Genomic DNA, 16306 nt, shown 5'->3' with positions numbered 1-16306 from the left:
CATAATCTCATAGTCGAAGGAATATGTATTTGACATGAAGAAAGCAATAGGAATAAAACTGAACGATCATAATGCTAAGATAACGGATGGGTCTTGTCCATCACATCATTCTCCTAATGATGTGATCTCGTTTTCAAATGACAACTCATGTCCATGGTTAGAAAACCTTAACCATCTTTGGTCAACGAGCTAGTCAAATAGAGGCTCACTAGGGACATGATGCTTGTTGATGTATTCACACATGTATTTAATTTTCGATCAATACAATTCTAGCGTGAATAATAAACATTTATCATGAATAAGGAAATATAAAATAACAACTTTATTATTGCCTCTAGGACATATTTCCTTCATACCGAGGGGACAACAAGGACGGTCGCCGAAGAATCATTAGATTAGATTTTAAGTTGCATGTAAATTGTATATATTTGATGATTTGCAAATGAGCACCGGTTGTGACATCGAACATCTGAGTGCTGATCGATAACCGTGTTAGATGTAAATGAGGTCCGGCTTTAGCTGGGTCGGGTTGTAGAGGCTCTAACTTCGGAGGTGTTTGTTTCAGCGTTTTTTACCCGTCATCCCTTTACGCCGTAAAGGGGAAACATTACCTGTGTTTGTTTAACGCACACCGTAAACACTTCCTCCGTAAACAGGTCCAACCTAGTTATTGATCGATACGGCTCACCCCCCATCGGTAATTGCGGTACCGTTCCCTCCTCTCCCAAGATGTTCCCTTTTCCCTCCCCTCCCGACCCCTTCCTCCTCGTCCGCCGCCGCCTCTCCTCCAAGATCGGAGCAGCCGTTGACACTTGTGATCGGGAAGGGCTGGTGGCACTTGACATGGGAAAGGGCTGGCGGCGCTTGACATCAGAGGCGGCCGACAACGCACATGCTCGGGGACGGCCGGCGGCGCGCAAGACCCGAGTGTTCGGCGACGCTTGATCTCGGGGCGGTCGGCGTCGCTTAATTTCCCGGACGGCCGGCGATGCACAAGATCCGAGCGGCCGGCGACGCTTGATCTCGGGGACAACCGGGAGCCGACGGCGTTTGAGATCCTGGTTGGCTGGGGTCAAGCAAGAGCAAGCCATCTACGGGGAGGATGGCGGCCGGCGAGCAACAGGGCCGAGCAAGAAGAGCAGGGTGATGGCAATCGATTCCTTTACCGGAATGTGAACCAAACAAGCTTGCAAAAAACTGATTACACCTCCTTAAAGGCTGTGATCTGATTACGTTTACCATTTCTGTAGCCAAACACCTCGTTCGTTTTAATCGTCAACGCTGGATTGTAAACAGAATCAGCGAGCCGTTGTCTCTCGAGAAAAAAAAACTAAGCGAGCCGTTGATATCTCCTTCTTTCATCCTGACCGTTCATTAACTGAAGCCTCTGTATGTTGCACCCGGCCCTGACAGCGTGCCGCCTCCTCCTCATCACCAAGCCCAACGCTAGGGTTTTGCCTGCCACCGCCGCCGCCATCCGCCTCTCCTCGTCGCGAGCATCTACGGTCGCCGCCACCGCCACTGCCACCGTCGGCCCTCCGATGGAGGTGCCGTCGGATTGGACGGCCGCCCGGGTCCGGGAGGTTTTCATCGACTTCTTCAAGTCCAAGTCGCACACGCCATGGCCGTCGAGCCCCGTGGTACCCGTCGACGACCCCACGCTCTTGTTCGCCAACGCCGGGATGAACCAGTTCAAGCCCGTATTCCTCGGCACCGCCGCCCCGGACTCGCAGCTTGGCCGCCTGAGCCGCGCCTGCAACACCCAGAAGTGCATCCGCGCCGGCGGCAAGCACAACGACCTCGACGACGTGGGGAAGGACACCTACCACCACACCTTTTTCGAGATGCTCGGGAACTGGTCCTTCGGAGACTACTTCAAGGAGGGGGCCATCGGGTATGCATGGGAGCTCCTCACCCAGGTATCGGGTTCTTGCCTTCACTCCCCCTTTTGATCGCTCGCGCGTTAGTATGTATATGCACTACTGTACTTCTACATCAGATTATGGATCAGTAAAATTTAAGTGAAAGTTGGGTCCACTTTGGTCATAAATCTATCCGAACAAGCAAAAATAAGAAAATGATGTCAAAAACTTTAGATGTACAAATTTCCCACTGATTTTAAACACTGGCCACCTTCTTACTACATACTGTTTGCTATTTCATATGTACAGGTCTACAAATTGCCCACTGATAGAATTTATGCAACATACTTTGGTGGTGATGAGAAAGCTGGTCTCGCTCCGGATACCGAGTCAAAAAACATATGGTTGAAGTATCTACCTAATGAAAGAGTTCTGCCTTTCGGTTGCAAGGTATCCTGGATGTGCTTGGTTTGTTGGTCGAGCTCCTATCTATTGTGGACATTATGTTGTATTAGTTTCACTTTCTTCGTTTCTGTTGGGCCTAACTATTGACTGAATTTCCCTACTAAAGAACACTATACGATGTATTCTTTGAGCAGGATAATTTTTGGGAGATGGGTGACACAGGTCCTTGTGGGCCATGCACAGAGATACATTTTGATCGTATTGGCAATCGTGACGCAGCTTCATTAGTGAATAATGATGACCCTACATGTATTGAGATATGGAATCTTGTGTTTATTCAGGTTAACATGATATTTTCCCCATTTCTTTCCAGATTGTCAAGCTTTAATCCCAATACAATGTCAGTTACTCTGTTCAATGTGTGCACACCTATTTGCTTATTTATCTGTTGTATGCACTGACATTTGGCTGTTTTAATACCCAGTTCAACAGGGAATCAGATGGTACTTTGAGATCCTTGCCAGCAAAACACGTTGACACTGGAATGGGCTTCGAGCGTTTAACATCTATCCTTCAGAATAAAATGAGCAATTACGATACAGACGTATTCATGCCATTATTTGATGCCATCCACAAGGTATTTTGTGCACACTTGCAGCTTCTTTTATGCTTATGAGTTGTGGCAACAGTATTTTTCTGCAGTAATTAATTGTTGCCTAAAGTAAATGATATCCATTGTTAATTCAGTATGCATTATGAATGCAGCTGGCAGGCGCTGGAATTCAACCATACTCTGGTAAAGTGGGATCTGATGATGTTGGGAAAGTTGATATGGCATATAGGGTTGTTGCAGATCACATAAGAACCCTTTCTTTTGCTATCGCTGATGGTTCTCAACCTGGTGAGTTCATACTGTTTTGGTTGGGGATACATGATTTAAAATGATTGCCATCCATTTATAAGTATGGTTAGTTTCTGTAAAAAGATGGAATAATAACAATACACCTAAATGCTTGTTAAGTTGCTTGCTGCATTGCATCCTGCACAACAGGATGTTAAAGTAGTTCTATTTCATATCTGTCCACAAGTGAGCATAACGAGCTTGTGCCCTTATGTTATTTTGGTTCCTTAAACTAGACATTATTTTGAACTTATTATGCTCCTAAATTTTCTGTTACATATGTAAGATTTTTTATTCAAGATATGGATGTGGCACTGGAATAAAATGAAGTATATAGACATAAAGTCACCAATAGTTTGTCATATCCAATTTTGAAGAATTTGAATGAAAACAGATAGATCATCGTAGTACCCATTGTCAGCCAAAATGATTAGTCACTCTACGAGAGGCTAGGTTTTTTGGACTTGAATGATTAAGTTTGGTTTAATTATCCAAGTGTCAAAAATCACTAGTTTGGGGACCTGACTTGCATTTACTTATTTTAGGAAGAAATGCACTATTTCCCTTCTAGTTAATATGAAGTCATACCTGCTAATTTTTTGTGGGCTTAGTTCATTGCGAAACAAAATTTATAGATTTCAAACGGACCCCTAAGTTGTTATAGTTCTTGTCACATGAATTTATTTGTGAAATACCAATTAAGCCTTATTTTGACTGTCTTTTGCATGGTGGAAGTGTTGGCGCTATTGGTTGGGTGTTGTAATTAAGTGATGGGGCTTGTTGGAATAAATATGGCAATGCTATGTTGAATTGGGCCAGGCTTGGAATAAATATGGCAAGGATATGTTGAATTGGGCCAGACTTGGAATAAATATGGCAAGGATATGTTGAATTGGGCCAGATATGGATGCGAGACGATATTAATTAGTAGTCCAGAATGACATATAATATGAAGTGAGCAGTTAATGATTCTCTTGCTTGCTGTGTATGCAATAGAAATCACCACTTGGATCGACTCCCAAAACGTCATATATTTAGGCACAGAGGGAGTATATAGCTGCAAAATAATATGATATGATCCACATATGTTGCAGTTACATAATATTACCTCCATCCCAAAAAGCTTGTCTCAGATTTTTCTAGATACGACACTAAAATGTGTCTAGATACATTCGTATCTAGACAAATCTAAGACAAGTAATTAGGGATGGAGGGAGTATTTTGGTAATAAAGGTTCAGAACAACTGCAGAAAATATATTATTGTCTTAATTCAGTTTAATGGGATTGTTTTTGGTGGATCCACCATCTTGGTCAACCTATCTAGTGACTAGTGAGGATGGTGTAGAACTGATCTTTTTTGTCGCAACTACTGAGCTATTGTATTTTTCTTGCATTTACAAATTACAATGTTTCAGGGCTTTGTTTTGTATTACACAATGATGTTTCGTTGTTCTAATATGAGTCTTTCTGTAGGAAATGAGGGAAGGGAGTATGTTCTAAGGCGTATACTTAGACGTGCTGTTCACTTTGGTCATCAAAAATTGATGGCAAAGCAAGGATTTTTTAGCTCGTAAGAACTGTAACCTGCATCTGCTGTATTCTGTACACTTATTTGATGATATATTTGCATAGCTTTTTGTTTACCCAGAATGCTAAAAATGTAATGCAAGGCTTATGAGAATGACTGTAGGAATGTCATATGACAATAAAAAAAACTATGTTCACACACAATTTTAGTTAATTTATTATGAACCCAGGGTCATGTGCTATGTGTTACTTTAATTTGGGTTTGGGTTCGTGGGGCATAACTTGGCACTGGACTTACCATTGTTCCTGCGATGCCTTTTGTTTTAGGTTCATGTGTACATTTTTTTTGCTAGCAAAGCTTTATAATAACTAGCATTTGGTCCTGATAATGAGGCATGGTTTTGAAAGTTATTTCACTCGCAGAGAAAAAAAGCGCTAGTGCGTTTTGCCATTGCCTGGCGCCTCTCTCATCTACTCCCTCCGTCCGCGAATAAGTGTACATCTAGCTTTTCTTCCAAGTCAAAGTTTTAAAACTTTGACCAATTTTATAGAGAAAAGTAGCAGCAATTATGGCACTAAATTAGTATCACTAGATTCGTTTTGAAATGTAGTTTCATCATGTACCAATTTGATGTCATATATGCTACTACTCTTTTCCTTGAAGTTGATCAAAAATTTTAAACTTTGACTTAGGACAAAAGCTAGATATACACTTATTCGTGGACGGAGGGAGTAAGCGCACACCTAGCATGATTAAGTGCTAGGCGCTCTGTTGTTGCCTAGCACCTAAGCACACTTAAGCGGATGCCTAGGGGCGTTTTTTTATGACTATCTTAATAGGTCCGATGGCGTGGATTCTTGGGCATCACTGTCCTATGCTTGAGTGTGTGTTCTGGAACTGCTGTATTTGCCATAACTTGAATATTTATTTATTAATTAACTATCACTCTCACGATTCTAAAATTATTGTTATCTTAGAATGTGTACAGTCAGATTCTGACGGTTGACCAGCAATAATTTCATTGATGGTCTAATTTTACATGGAAAGTGCTATATATGTCCAACTAAACCTTTTTGTTTTTACTTCTGCATCAATTTTTCAAGTTGTTTCTGATTCTCTCAATCTCTCTCCATATTTCCGGCGACTGGCATCTCTCTCTCTCCCCCCCCCCCCCCCCTCATCTTTTGTTTTCGAAGCTGGCATTTGATTTACCATTATTTTGTGTCTTGCTTGTACAGCCTTGTAGATGTTTTTGTCCGAGTGATGGGTGATGTGTTTCCTGAGCTGAAAGACAATGAAAAGAAGATTAAAGATATAATTAAGGACGAAGAGGCAAGCTTTGAGAACACTCTAGCGAAGGTAATATTGTTTGCCTGGAGTATTGCATAACAGTAACATCAATTTAGCCCAAGTGAAGTTTGTTGGTGTATTCATTGCAATCAAATCCGAGTCTTTGCACACTCTTAGGCAGTGTTCTCATACTTTATCCTTTTCTGTGAATCATACTTTATCCCTAGCAAGCACCGATACGGCAGAAACTGCCGATTTGCCGTTCCAGTACGGCAGGATACGGCGACACGCCGGGATACGCCAAATTCGCGTATCCCGCAGTATCCCATGATTTGCGTATTAAAAAAAGAAAAAAAATACATAGACACGGCTGGGACACGGCATGATACGCTGGGGACACGGCTCGGCCCAAAAACACCTCGGCCCACTAGAAACCCTGGGTCACACGCACGCTCTCCAATCTTCACAAAACAAACGAGCTGCTCCCAGGCAGCAACGAACGCGTCGCCGCTGCCGCGGCCGCCTCCCCCTGGATTGCCGCCGCCGCCTGCACTCGACCGGAGACCCCTGCCACCAGGCCCCAGCAGCCTCTCCTCCCGACGGTAGGGAACCCAAGCGCAGCAGCCTCTCCTCACCTCAACCTCTTCATCTCTGTGAGTCGATTTTCTTCCATTGAGCTGTTGGATGCTGCTGCTTGGCTGCTTGCTACCCCATGCTGTGCTGCTTCTGCTTGCATGAATTATTGAATGCTTGTCCTGCTGTTGAAGGGTTGAGTGTTGAATGGTTGCTGCTTGCTGTTAGGTAGCAATGGCATCTGGGAGCGCCGCCGACACTAGCCAATATCTGTGTGAGAGTGAAGGGCAGCCGTATATACCCACCGTATCCCCGAATGACTGTTTTTGAAAAATGCCGTATCCCGTGTCCCCGTATGCGTATCCCCGTCTTTCCGTCCCCGTGTCCGTGCTTTTTAGCTTTATCCTTCTGAACATGTGCTAGTCTCAAAGTAATTTAGCTAGTTTGTTTTTGTAGTTGCCGGAGACTCTGGGCCAGTTTATACCTTGTATCTTCTGTACCACTGTTTTGCTCGTGCGATACTGCTACAGGCTTTATATATATTAGCGTGTTGTGCTGAGTAACCAGGCAGTGCCTTGTTTTAACACTACACTTTAAGGAACATATCCATGATGATCGTTTCGATCTTGGTTTACAGCAGCTTAGCAAACTTCAATAGTTCAATCACAGTAATTAGCATACACGATAAATTGTCTCATCTTTTCTATGAAATGACTAATAATAATCCAATTTATTTGGTTTCTACATGGGCATGATTCTGTTTATCATGCTTGTATTTTAAGGGTAGTTCCTACTAGGCGCATTGTCATTGTATTTCATATAGAGACTAGGAAAGCTTAAGTTGAAGTTTAATTGACCATTCTTTTCTTAAAACCATCATAATATATGTTGTCATTTCTGGTGGCTGTTCATCCAGTTAACTGAGTGTGCTGTTGGTGTAATTTTCAGGGGTATGAGAGATTTAAGAAAGCTGCAGATGCTGTCAAGGAGAATGGCGGGGCAGTACTTAGTGGCCAGGCAAGTGCTTTGGTTTTGAATTGCCACCACATTAGTTGATTCATTTTGTTTTCACTAGAAGATGTTTGCACCTAAGCAGATTTATAGTTTGTTTGTTGTGTGAGCACGTGTTGTGTTATCTCATTGGACAAAAGGGCGGAAAGGGTCCATTGGCAAGTGATGGTATTTAGGTGATAATATAAATTATGAAGTTGGGAGTTAAGGTATCCTGATTAGTAAGATGCATATATTTCATATTAAAATATTTGGAATATGTTCTTATCCTTTGCTAGAGCGGTTGCATTGTCATCCATTTTCATAGTGAGGATTAATCTGGATATATCTAGCCCTTCCCTCCCTCTCCAATACGCCATAGAGCATTGTTTTTAAGGTGTCCCGCCTTGGACGCTCGGCAAGCACCCTGGCAGTGCCTTGCAGCGCTTAGTCGTCAGGGCGGTGAGTGCTCACCTTCGGTCGCCTTACCGCATTAAGAACAATGACTCAAAGTCTAACTATCCTTTAATGAAAATGGTTTCCTGGCAGGGGTGAAAATGGTTCGAGTATCAACACTGACGGAACCCCTTAACAATGGCATTAGGAACCAGAACTTGGATATCTGATGGATACAATATCGGTAGTTATTCTCGGATGTGGTTTTAATATTGTATAGGCACTATCTGCCGGAACCAGGATACCAGGATTCATGGATTATGAGTCCAATGACTAGTCAAGACTAGTCTATAGACTAGTCTATGAGTCTCAATTCCAGGGCCGATTACACTTAAGTGTCGACTAGTCTATGAGTCGTAACTTCAGTGTTGACTAGTGTCGAGTAGTCACGCTTAGTCTTATGAGTCAAAACCTCGGAACGACTCGTCGACTCGTAGGATTTTGATCAGATAGTATTCAACACACTATTTGGTGAGACTCCCACCCGCTCATTTGTGAGCTTGTCTCCTGGCTTCAGGTGATCCTGGTGGGTGCATTGCTTGCTTTAGAGGAAACACAATACATGGATGTGAAGCCTGCCTGTGGGATGTTAACGTGGGCCGTGCTGGCTGTTAATTGGGGCTTGTTGGTTATAGAAAGATTGGTTCGGGCCTTGTTTTGAGTTTTTCGTATATCTTTTACAGCTGGACATCAAGTTGTAACGAGTGTTGATAGGGTATGGTTTGTGTGGAGTTGGGCGCGTTGTATCCTGGGCCTCCTATATGATGAGGGGGGCACCACAAGTTAGCGACGGACACACAGGGGGAGCTGGCGGCATGCGTCGGTGTCCGGCAGCTGGTGTTGCAGTATCAATGGGAGGAGCACCCGTAGTATCCACAGGGGATGGAGGTGATCCTCTTGCTGTGATTGCTTGGTCCTCACTAGGCCAACATGCACCTCTGATTATTGCAACCTCCTCACCTAGCCTCAAAATCAGGCAAATGATAGGCGTAGGTTCATTTCGCTCAACCTAAAAATATATATTTGGCACAGTTATATATCTAACTGGAGACTTAGAGCTATCGTGTTTAGTGGTATCCGTTGAGCATTATTTATGTTTTCTGTTTTTGATTAGAGCATTATTTGCTGCCGACCATATTTGGTCGTTGTTCACTCCATATTCATGGGTTTCATCTCCATAAGAGTTTTGACATTAAGGCTTTGTTGTTGTTGTTGTTCACTCCATATTCATGTCCAGACACTCATCCGTTGAGCATCTCTATCCGCTCTGCTTGCACCCTTACCGGTGGTTAGATGAGGGCAAGGTCTCTACCCCTCAGTCCCAGACCTATACCAAGCCATGCACTTATCCATCTGGTTCTCCTTCATCCATCCATAGCTCAATCAAATGTTGGAACAATTATTTTGCAAGGTTGGTTACAGCTCTGAACACTGCGCACCTAAGCATCGACGGGGCTCTTCCTACCGTGGTGGAGAGGCTCGAGGCTATTGGAGAAATTAGCTGGAGACATGAGAGACTTTCCAATTAGTCGTTGCATCTAAAATTAGTATGAAAAGTAGGCATCATATGTTAGATTAGTGCTTTGTCAGCCAGAGAGCTACTTTATCTGTGCCTCTTCGGTGTGTAGCCTTCCCTCCCTAGTTTCTATTCATTCCTTCGTACTCCCTCCGTCCCAAAATAAGTGTCTTGAGCTTAGTACAAATTTGTACTAGAGCTAGTACAAAGTTGAGACAGTTATTTTGGGACGGAGGGAGTATTTGACAAACATGCCAAAATTAAGGAATTCGACTATTTGGAAAACTTGATCATATTCTCTACAATAATGTGGAATAATTCTTTTCTTCGTCCTTATTTCAAGAATCGGAGTCCACTACATAGAAATATGTCTCTTAGATCATACTTCGGTCATGTTTATCAATGTTCTGTTACATCGTGCTGACTTTTCAAGTTTATATTGCTATCCTTCATGTATTGCGTTATTTGTTCTTTCAGGATGCATTTGTTCTGTGGGACACCTATGGTTATCCAATTGATTTGACTGAGGTTTGTTCTTCATGTTTTCATCAGTAAATTTAATCAAATAAATTTGGCAGTGATATACTTTTCATGTTTATGTCGTTAAACTTGATAAAGCTTTTATTGTCTTTTCTGGAATCGTTGTTGTTTCCTATCTCATAGGTCATGGCAGTTGACTTCGGGCTATCTGTTGACATGGAGGGTTTTAATGCTTCTATGAAAGAAGCAAGGCAAAAGGCTAGGAATGCTCGCTACAAGGTTGTATTTATTTCTCCTTAAATATAAAACTTAATCCTTCACTTGTGGTCTTTTATGCTATCCAAGTATTATTCCTGCTCTTTGTTGTTTAATGATGTTGTATTTAACTAAACCTAGCATCTCTTATATGCCAGTGATGCTCAATTCATTGGGCAACTTTAGTCTGTTTATATCATATTTATTTCTGACTTTGTTTTATATGTTTTTCTTGCAGGCTGGTGGTAAATCTATTGTCCTGGATGCAAATGCTACGTCGCAGCTGCGCAATCAGGGACTTGACAGCACAAATGATAGCCCAAAATTCCAACACAAGGTTAGATGATTAGTTAGATTATTTAGTTGTGGTTTGGCTATTAGGTTCAGTTCTTTCCAATATTCAGTGCCTGTTTGGGATTTCGTAGAATTTCTATTTAGTTTGGCCCAAACATTTAGAAAGCAACCCCCACTTCAAATCACCTTCAAGTAGTGAATTTACGTGGCTGCAAGCTTTTGATTGTTTTTGCAGTGTTCATATTTTGCACCGTGGCTGAACACTTATATATTGGTTATATGGCCGATATACCTAAAATCATGTTGCAGGTACATAGCAGTGTAGTGAAAGCTATCTATACTGGCTCAGAATTCATAGCCACTGCATCTGGTGATGAAGACTTTGGCCTGGTTTTGGAAAGTACAAGCTTCTATGCAGAACAGGGTGGTCAGGTACAACTTCACGTTTGACAGTGTCATGTTGATGTGTTGAATGAAAACGCCAATTGCAATCACCTGTAGAGTTGCAATCATGCTATGAATTATCAGCTTACCTACTGAATAAGCATGGTATTCTGTTGTTTTAATGTAATTGTCATGTGGGGCCATTACTATAGGAAGAAACCCCAGCTGACATCAGCTCGATAGCTACCTTAGTTTGCAAGTTAGACATTTTCTATAGTAACTATTGAGCTGATGCCTGATGGGGTATCCTCCTATAGCAATGGCCCCACATGACGGTATTTTTTGTTAGCTTTAACAGAATTATGTTGACCTATATTGATTCATTAGTAAAGTAGACCCATGATTTCTGTTTGAAAGTTATTCTTTGATTGTAACCATAACAAAAAATGATTAATGCACCCTGAAGAGTGATACCTCCCATTGGTTGAAATCTGATTGGTATCCTGTGTTGTTTGTTGAACGTCATCCTAATAATCTACAGCACTCATAAATACTCTTTGATTGGTATCCTGTGTTGTTTGTTGAACGTCATCCTAATAATCTACAGCACTCATAAATACTCCCTCCGTCCCATAATATAAGAGCGTTTTTATATTATGGCACGGAGGGAGTATATGGTTGAAGTATTTTTTTGTCATTACACCATTTCAAACACCACATTACGGTTGTATACAATAGTGTTGAGGACTTTGAAGTTGCCCGTCCAATACAGGCTTCAAGTTTTTCAGTCAAATTTTGACAAGTTAATACCCGTACATTGCACAACAAATGTTGCAATTTGCATTCAACAGCCATTGATGTTTTCTCAACTATTTGAAGTCACCGTGCTGCCATGGTCGTTTCTTGTTCTATTGCAAAGAAGCGCATGTGACCTCTTTCTTGTGTGGGGTTTGGGGTTGTATATATAAACTTTTCCTCTTTTTAATGAACGATACACAGCTCTCCTGCATGTTGTGAGTTGCACCATGCATTGTATGAATTTTCTTGACATGCCATATGATATTTTTGGAATAGATCTATGACACTGGGAGTATCGAGGGGCCATCTGGATCTTTCACTGTAAACAATGTCCAAGTGTTTGCTGGCTATGTCCTGCATATCGGTTCATTTCTGGAAGGGCCGGACTCCAAGGCATTGTCTGTTGGCGATGAAGTGAAATGCAAGGTAACATTCTTTACTGATTAATTCTTTATACCGAATCAGTTAACCTGTGAAATTTCTAAATCACATGGCAATACTTCTATTACTCTTGGTAGGTTGATTACACACGGCGTACTCTCATTGCTCCAAACCACACATGTACCCATATGCTGAACTTTGCTCTAAGGGTATGTTTTCAAGCCTCTCAGATTTTACAAGGAGTACTTTTTTTTTGCATTCATGATGGTTTCACTATTATAAGTGTAGGAAGTACTTGGTGACCATGTTGACCAGAAAGGTTCCATTGTTCTTCCAGAGAAGCTGAGATTTGATTTCTCCCATGGTATACTGTGATTCTTTTTATATTGTATTCACATATGTTTTTCCTCAGCTTGTCAACTCAACTGTTGGTACATAACAGGGAAACCTGTTCAGCCCGAAGATTTGAGAAAAATTGAGTATATAGTGAACCAACAAATAAAGGATGAGCTGGAGGTATCTGCACAAGAAATAAAATTAGCTGACGCAAAGCGCATAAATGGTCTGCGAGCTGTGTTTGGTGAAGTGCGTCCTCTTACCCAGCTTGACATACCATGTTCTCATACGTTGTTTGCCTGACCTGTTGTTTTGTGTAATTCGTTTTGCATATGGACTTTGTAGATCTACCCTGATCCTGTAAGAGTTGTATCAATTGGTCGCAAAGTGGAAGATCTGCTTGCAAACCCTGAAAGCAAAGAATGGTTATCCATATCAACTGAGCTGTGTGGAGGTATATTTACTACTCTGTTCTATGTAATTCTACATTTGTGTGTTTATGTCATCTAAAGTTTTTGTATACCAGGTACACACATTTCAAACACTAGAGATGCTGCAGCATTTGCCCTCATATCTGAAGAGGGTATCGCAAAAGGTGTTCGGAGGATAACGGCTGTTACTGCTGAGTGTGCCTCCCAGGCTATGAAGCTGGCATCATCTATCGATACTGATATTAATGAGGCATCTAAACTGGACGGGGCCACATTGGAGAAGGTACTAAGTGTGATTGTCTTAGTGTGAGGCTGTGAGCTATATGGTTGTGATACTCTGATAAATTGGATATTATTAGAAGTTACTGTGATTTTTGTTTGTTTTCTTGGAAATATTATGTCCTTAGCCTTTATATGAATAGATGATGTCCATTGTACTGTGTAGCTATATCCTGCTGGTCTGCTTTGTATTAGACCGTATCTAAGAATGATGTTTCTTCATCAGAAAATTGGGTCCATCAAGAATACACTGGATGCAGCTGCTATCCCAGCTGCAAGGAAAGCTGATCTAAGAGGCAATATCTCAAAGCTGGAGGTCTGTAAATGTTTCAGTTAATTTGGTGCATCTTGTCAAAGAGAAGTATTTATGATATTTGGTATTCTGTTCGTAGTTAAAATGAAAGCTGATTATAGCTGTTGCATATATCAGGATCAACTTAGGAAGGCGAAGAAGAAAATTGGTGAAGAAAATATCCAAAAGGCTGTCAAGACTGCCATAGATGCTGCAGAAGCTGCTCTTTCTGAAGGAAAAACCTTCTGTGTTACTCATGCTGATGTGGGTCTTGATACCACTGCTGTCCGGGAAGCAGTTGTCAAAGCCATGAACCGTTTCAAGGTCGGTACTCCAATCCATTTCTGTCAAGTAGTGTCCCCATCATCTAAAAATCACTGTAGATTCAGCATAATTTCCAACTTGCTCCAACAATTTATTTATTTAAAAAAAAAGTAACAACAAAGCCTTTAGTCCCAAACAAGTTGGGGTAGGCTAGAGGTAAAACCCATAAGATCTCGCAACCAACTCATGGCTCTGGCACATGGATAGCAAGCTTCCACGCACCCCTGTCCATAGCTAGCTCTTTGTCGATACTCCAATCCTTCAGGTCTCTCTTAACGGACTCCTCCCATGTCAAATTCGGTCGACCCCGCCCTCTCTTGACATTCTCCGCACGCTTTAGCCGTCCGCTATGCACTGGAGCTTCTGGAGGCCTGCGCTGAATATGCCCAAACCATCTCAAACGATGTTGGACAAGCTTCTCCTCAATTGGTGCTACCCCAACTCTATCTCGTATATCATCATTCCGGACTCGATCCTTCCTCGTGTGGCCACACATCCATCTCAACATACGCATCTCCGCCACACCTAACTGTTGAACATGTCGCCTTTTAGTCGGCCAACACTCCGCGCCATACAACATTGCGGGTCGAACCGCCGTCCTGTAGAACTTGCCTTTTAGCTTTTGCGGCACTCTCTTGTCACAGAGAATGCCAGAAGCTTGGCGCCACTTCATCCATCCGGATTTGATTCGATGGTTCACATCTTCATCAATACCCCCATCCTCCTGCAACATTAACCCCAAATACCGAAAGGTGTCCTTCCGAGGTACCACCTGGCCATCAAGGCTAACCTCCTCCTCCTCACACCTAGTAGTACTGAAACCGCACATCATGTACTCGGTTTTAGTTCTACTAAGCCGAAACCCTTTCGATTCCAAGGTTTGTCTCCATAACTCTAACTTCCTATTTACCCCCGTCCGACTATCGTCAACTAGCACCACATCATCCGCAAAGAGCATACACCATGGGATATCTCCTTGTATACCCCTTGTGACCTCATCCATCACCAATGCAAAAAGATAAGGGCTCAAAGCTGACCCCTGATGCAGTCCTATCTTAATCGGGAAGTCATCGGTGTCGACATCACTTGTTCGAACACTTGTCACAACATTATTGTACATGTCCTTGATGAGGGTAATGTACTTTGCTGGGACTTTGTGTTTCTCCAAGGCCCACCACATGACATTCCGCGGTATCTTATCATAGGCCTTCTCCAAGTCAATGAACACCATATGCAAGTCCTTCTTTTGCTCCCTATATCTCTCCATAAGTTGTCGTACCAAGAAAATGGCTTCCACGGTCGACCTCCCAGGCATGAAACCAAACTGATTTCTGGTCACGCTTGTCATTCTTCTTAAGCGGTGCTCAATGACTCTCTCCCATAGCTTCATTGTATGGCTCATCAGCTTAATTCCACGGTAATTAGTACAACTCTGAACATCCCCCTTGTTCTTGAAGATTGGTACTAATATACTCCGTCTCCATTCTTCTGGCATCTTGTTTGCCCGAAAAATGAGGTTGAAAAGCTTGGTTAGCCATACTATCGCTATGTCCCCGAGACCTTTCCACACCTCAATGGGGATACAATCAGGGCCCATCGCCTTGCCTCCAACAATTTATTTTTGTATGAATTAAAACATTATAAAGTTGCATTCCTTGTGTCAAATCTTTGGACGTGCTGGTGACCTCATGGGTTCGACTTTTCCAGGGTTTGCCGATAATGGTATTCAGCACAGATGAGGCATCAAACAAGGCTGTTATTTATGCCGGCGTACCTCCGAATGCACCCAATGGCTTCAAGGTGTTGGATTGGCTTACACCTTCAATCGCACCACTCAAGGGAAAAGGAGGAGGCGGCAAGAATGGTCTCGCCCAGGGCCAGGTGAGGCATTGTTTAATCTTTAAGAGAAGCCCCTTTGGTCAAAGTCTACTAATTGTCGTTGCCTAATATCTGTGAATCCTGCAATGCAGGGAAGTGATGCTTCTCGGGTCAAGGAGGCAATGGAGCTTGCTACCCAGATAGCTTCGATGAAGCTGAGCTGATTTGTTGAGACTGGTCTTCATACATGTCAAGTGGCTGCTTGATTGGTCGTTGTCACCCTACTTTCACAAATTGTGATACGTGAACATAAAATTATTCACGAAAATCGACTAGAAGCAGTGTCCGTTTCCACATTGCAAGATGGTGTTTAAGGTTCACAGTTGTCGTGTAATTACAGTTTGGTTTATCAAATGGAGTGTTATATTTGACGAACGTTACGAATCTAATAATTGTTCCGAACACTTTGTCCTAATAATGGTTCATCACCCGTGGTTCTTGCCATCTCATTCCTTTGCATCAACTAGTCAATGTTTACGTGTATATTAAGTGCATGCGGATATTAAGTAGGATATTATTTGTGTTATTATGTGATTAGCATTATTTTTGGCATGAAATTAACTGCACGCTAAACATGTTGAGCGCTCGACATTGAAACAGTCTAGGTCGTTGGATTGACATGATTTGATGGTCGAGATTAATTGGATCTGTC

General features: G+C 42.3%; 1 protein-coding gene across 1 annotated transcript; it reads left to right on the top strand.

The window, feature by feature from the left end:
- Positions 1 to 1376: 1376 nt before the first annotated feature.
- Positions 1377 to 16103, top strand: LOC123091754 (alanine--tRNA ligase). Its single transcript, XM_044513371.1, has 22 exons — positions 1377 to 1919; positions 2172 to 2312; positions 2462 to 2608; positions 2752 to 2904; positions 3033 to 3168; positions 4643 to 4739; positions 5936 to 6056; positions 7509 to 7577; positions 10000 to 10050; positions 10186 to 10281; positions 10496 to 10594; positions 10861 to 10983; positions 12010 to 12159; positions 12252 to 12323; positions 12403 to 12478; positions 12557 to 12699; positions 12796 to 12904; positions 12977 to 13164; positions 13387 to 13476; positions 13591 to 13776; positions 15484 to 15657; positions 15747 to 16103. Exons 1-22 carry the CDS (start codon positions 1392 to 1394, stop codon positions 15816 to 15818), a joined length of 3021 nt encoding a protein of 1006 aa, XP_044369306.1. The 5' UTR covers positions 1377 to 1391; the 3' UTR covers positions 15819 to 16103.
- The last annotated feature ends 203 nt before the right edge of the window (positions 16104 to 16306 follow it).

Source organism: Triticum aestivum, chromosome 4B (assembly GCF_018294505.1).
Source record: "Triticum aestivum cultivar Chinese Spring chromosome 4B, IWGSC CS RefSeq v2.1, whole genome shotgun sequence".
NCBI lineage: Eukaryota > Viridiplantae > Streptophyta > Magnoliopsida > Poales > Poaceae > Triticum > Triticum aestivum.
This window is presented reverse-complemented; position numbering and strand designations above follow the sequence as displayed.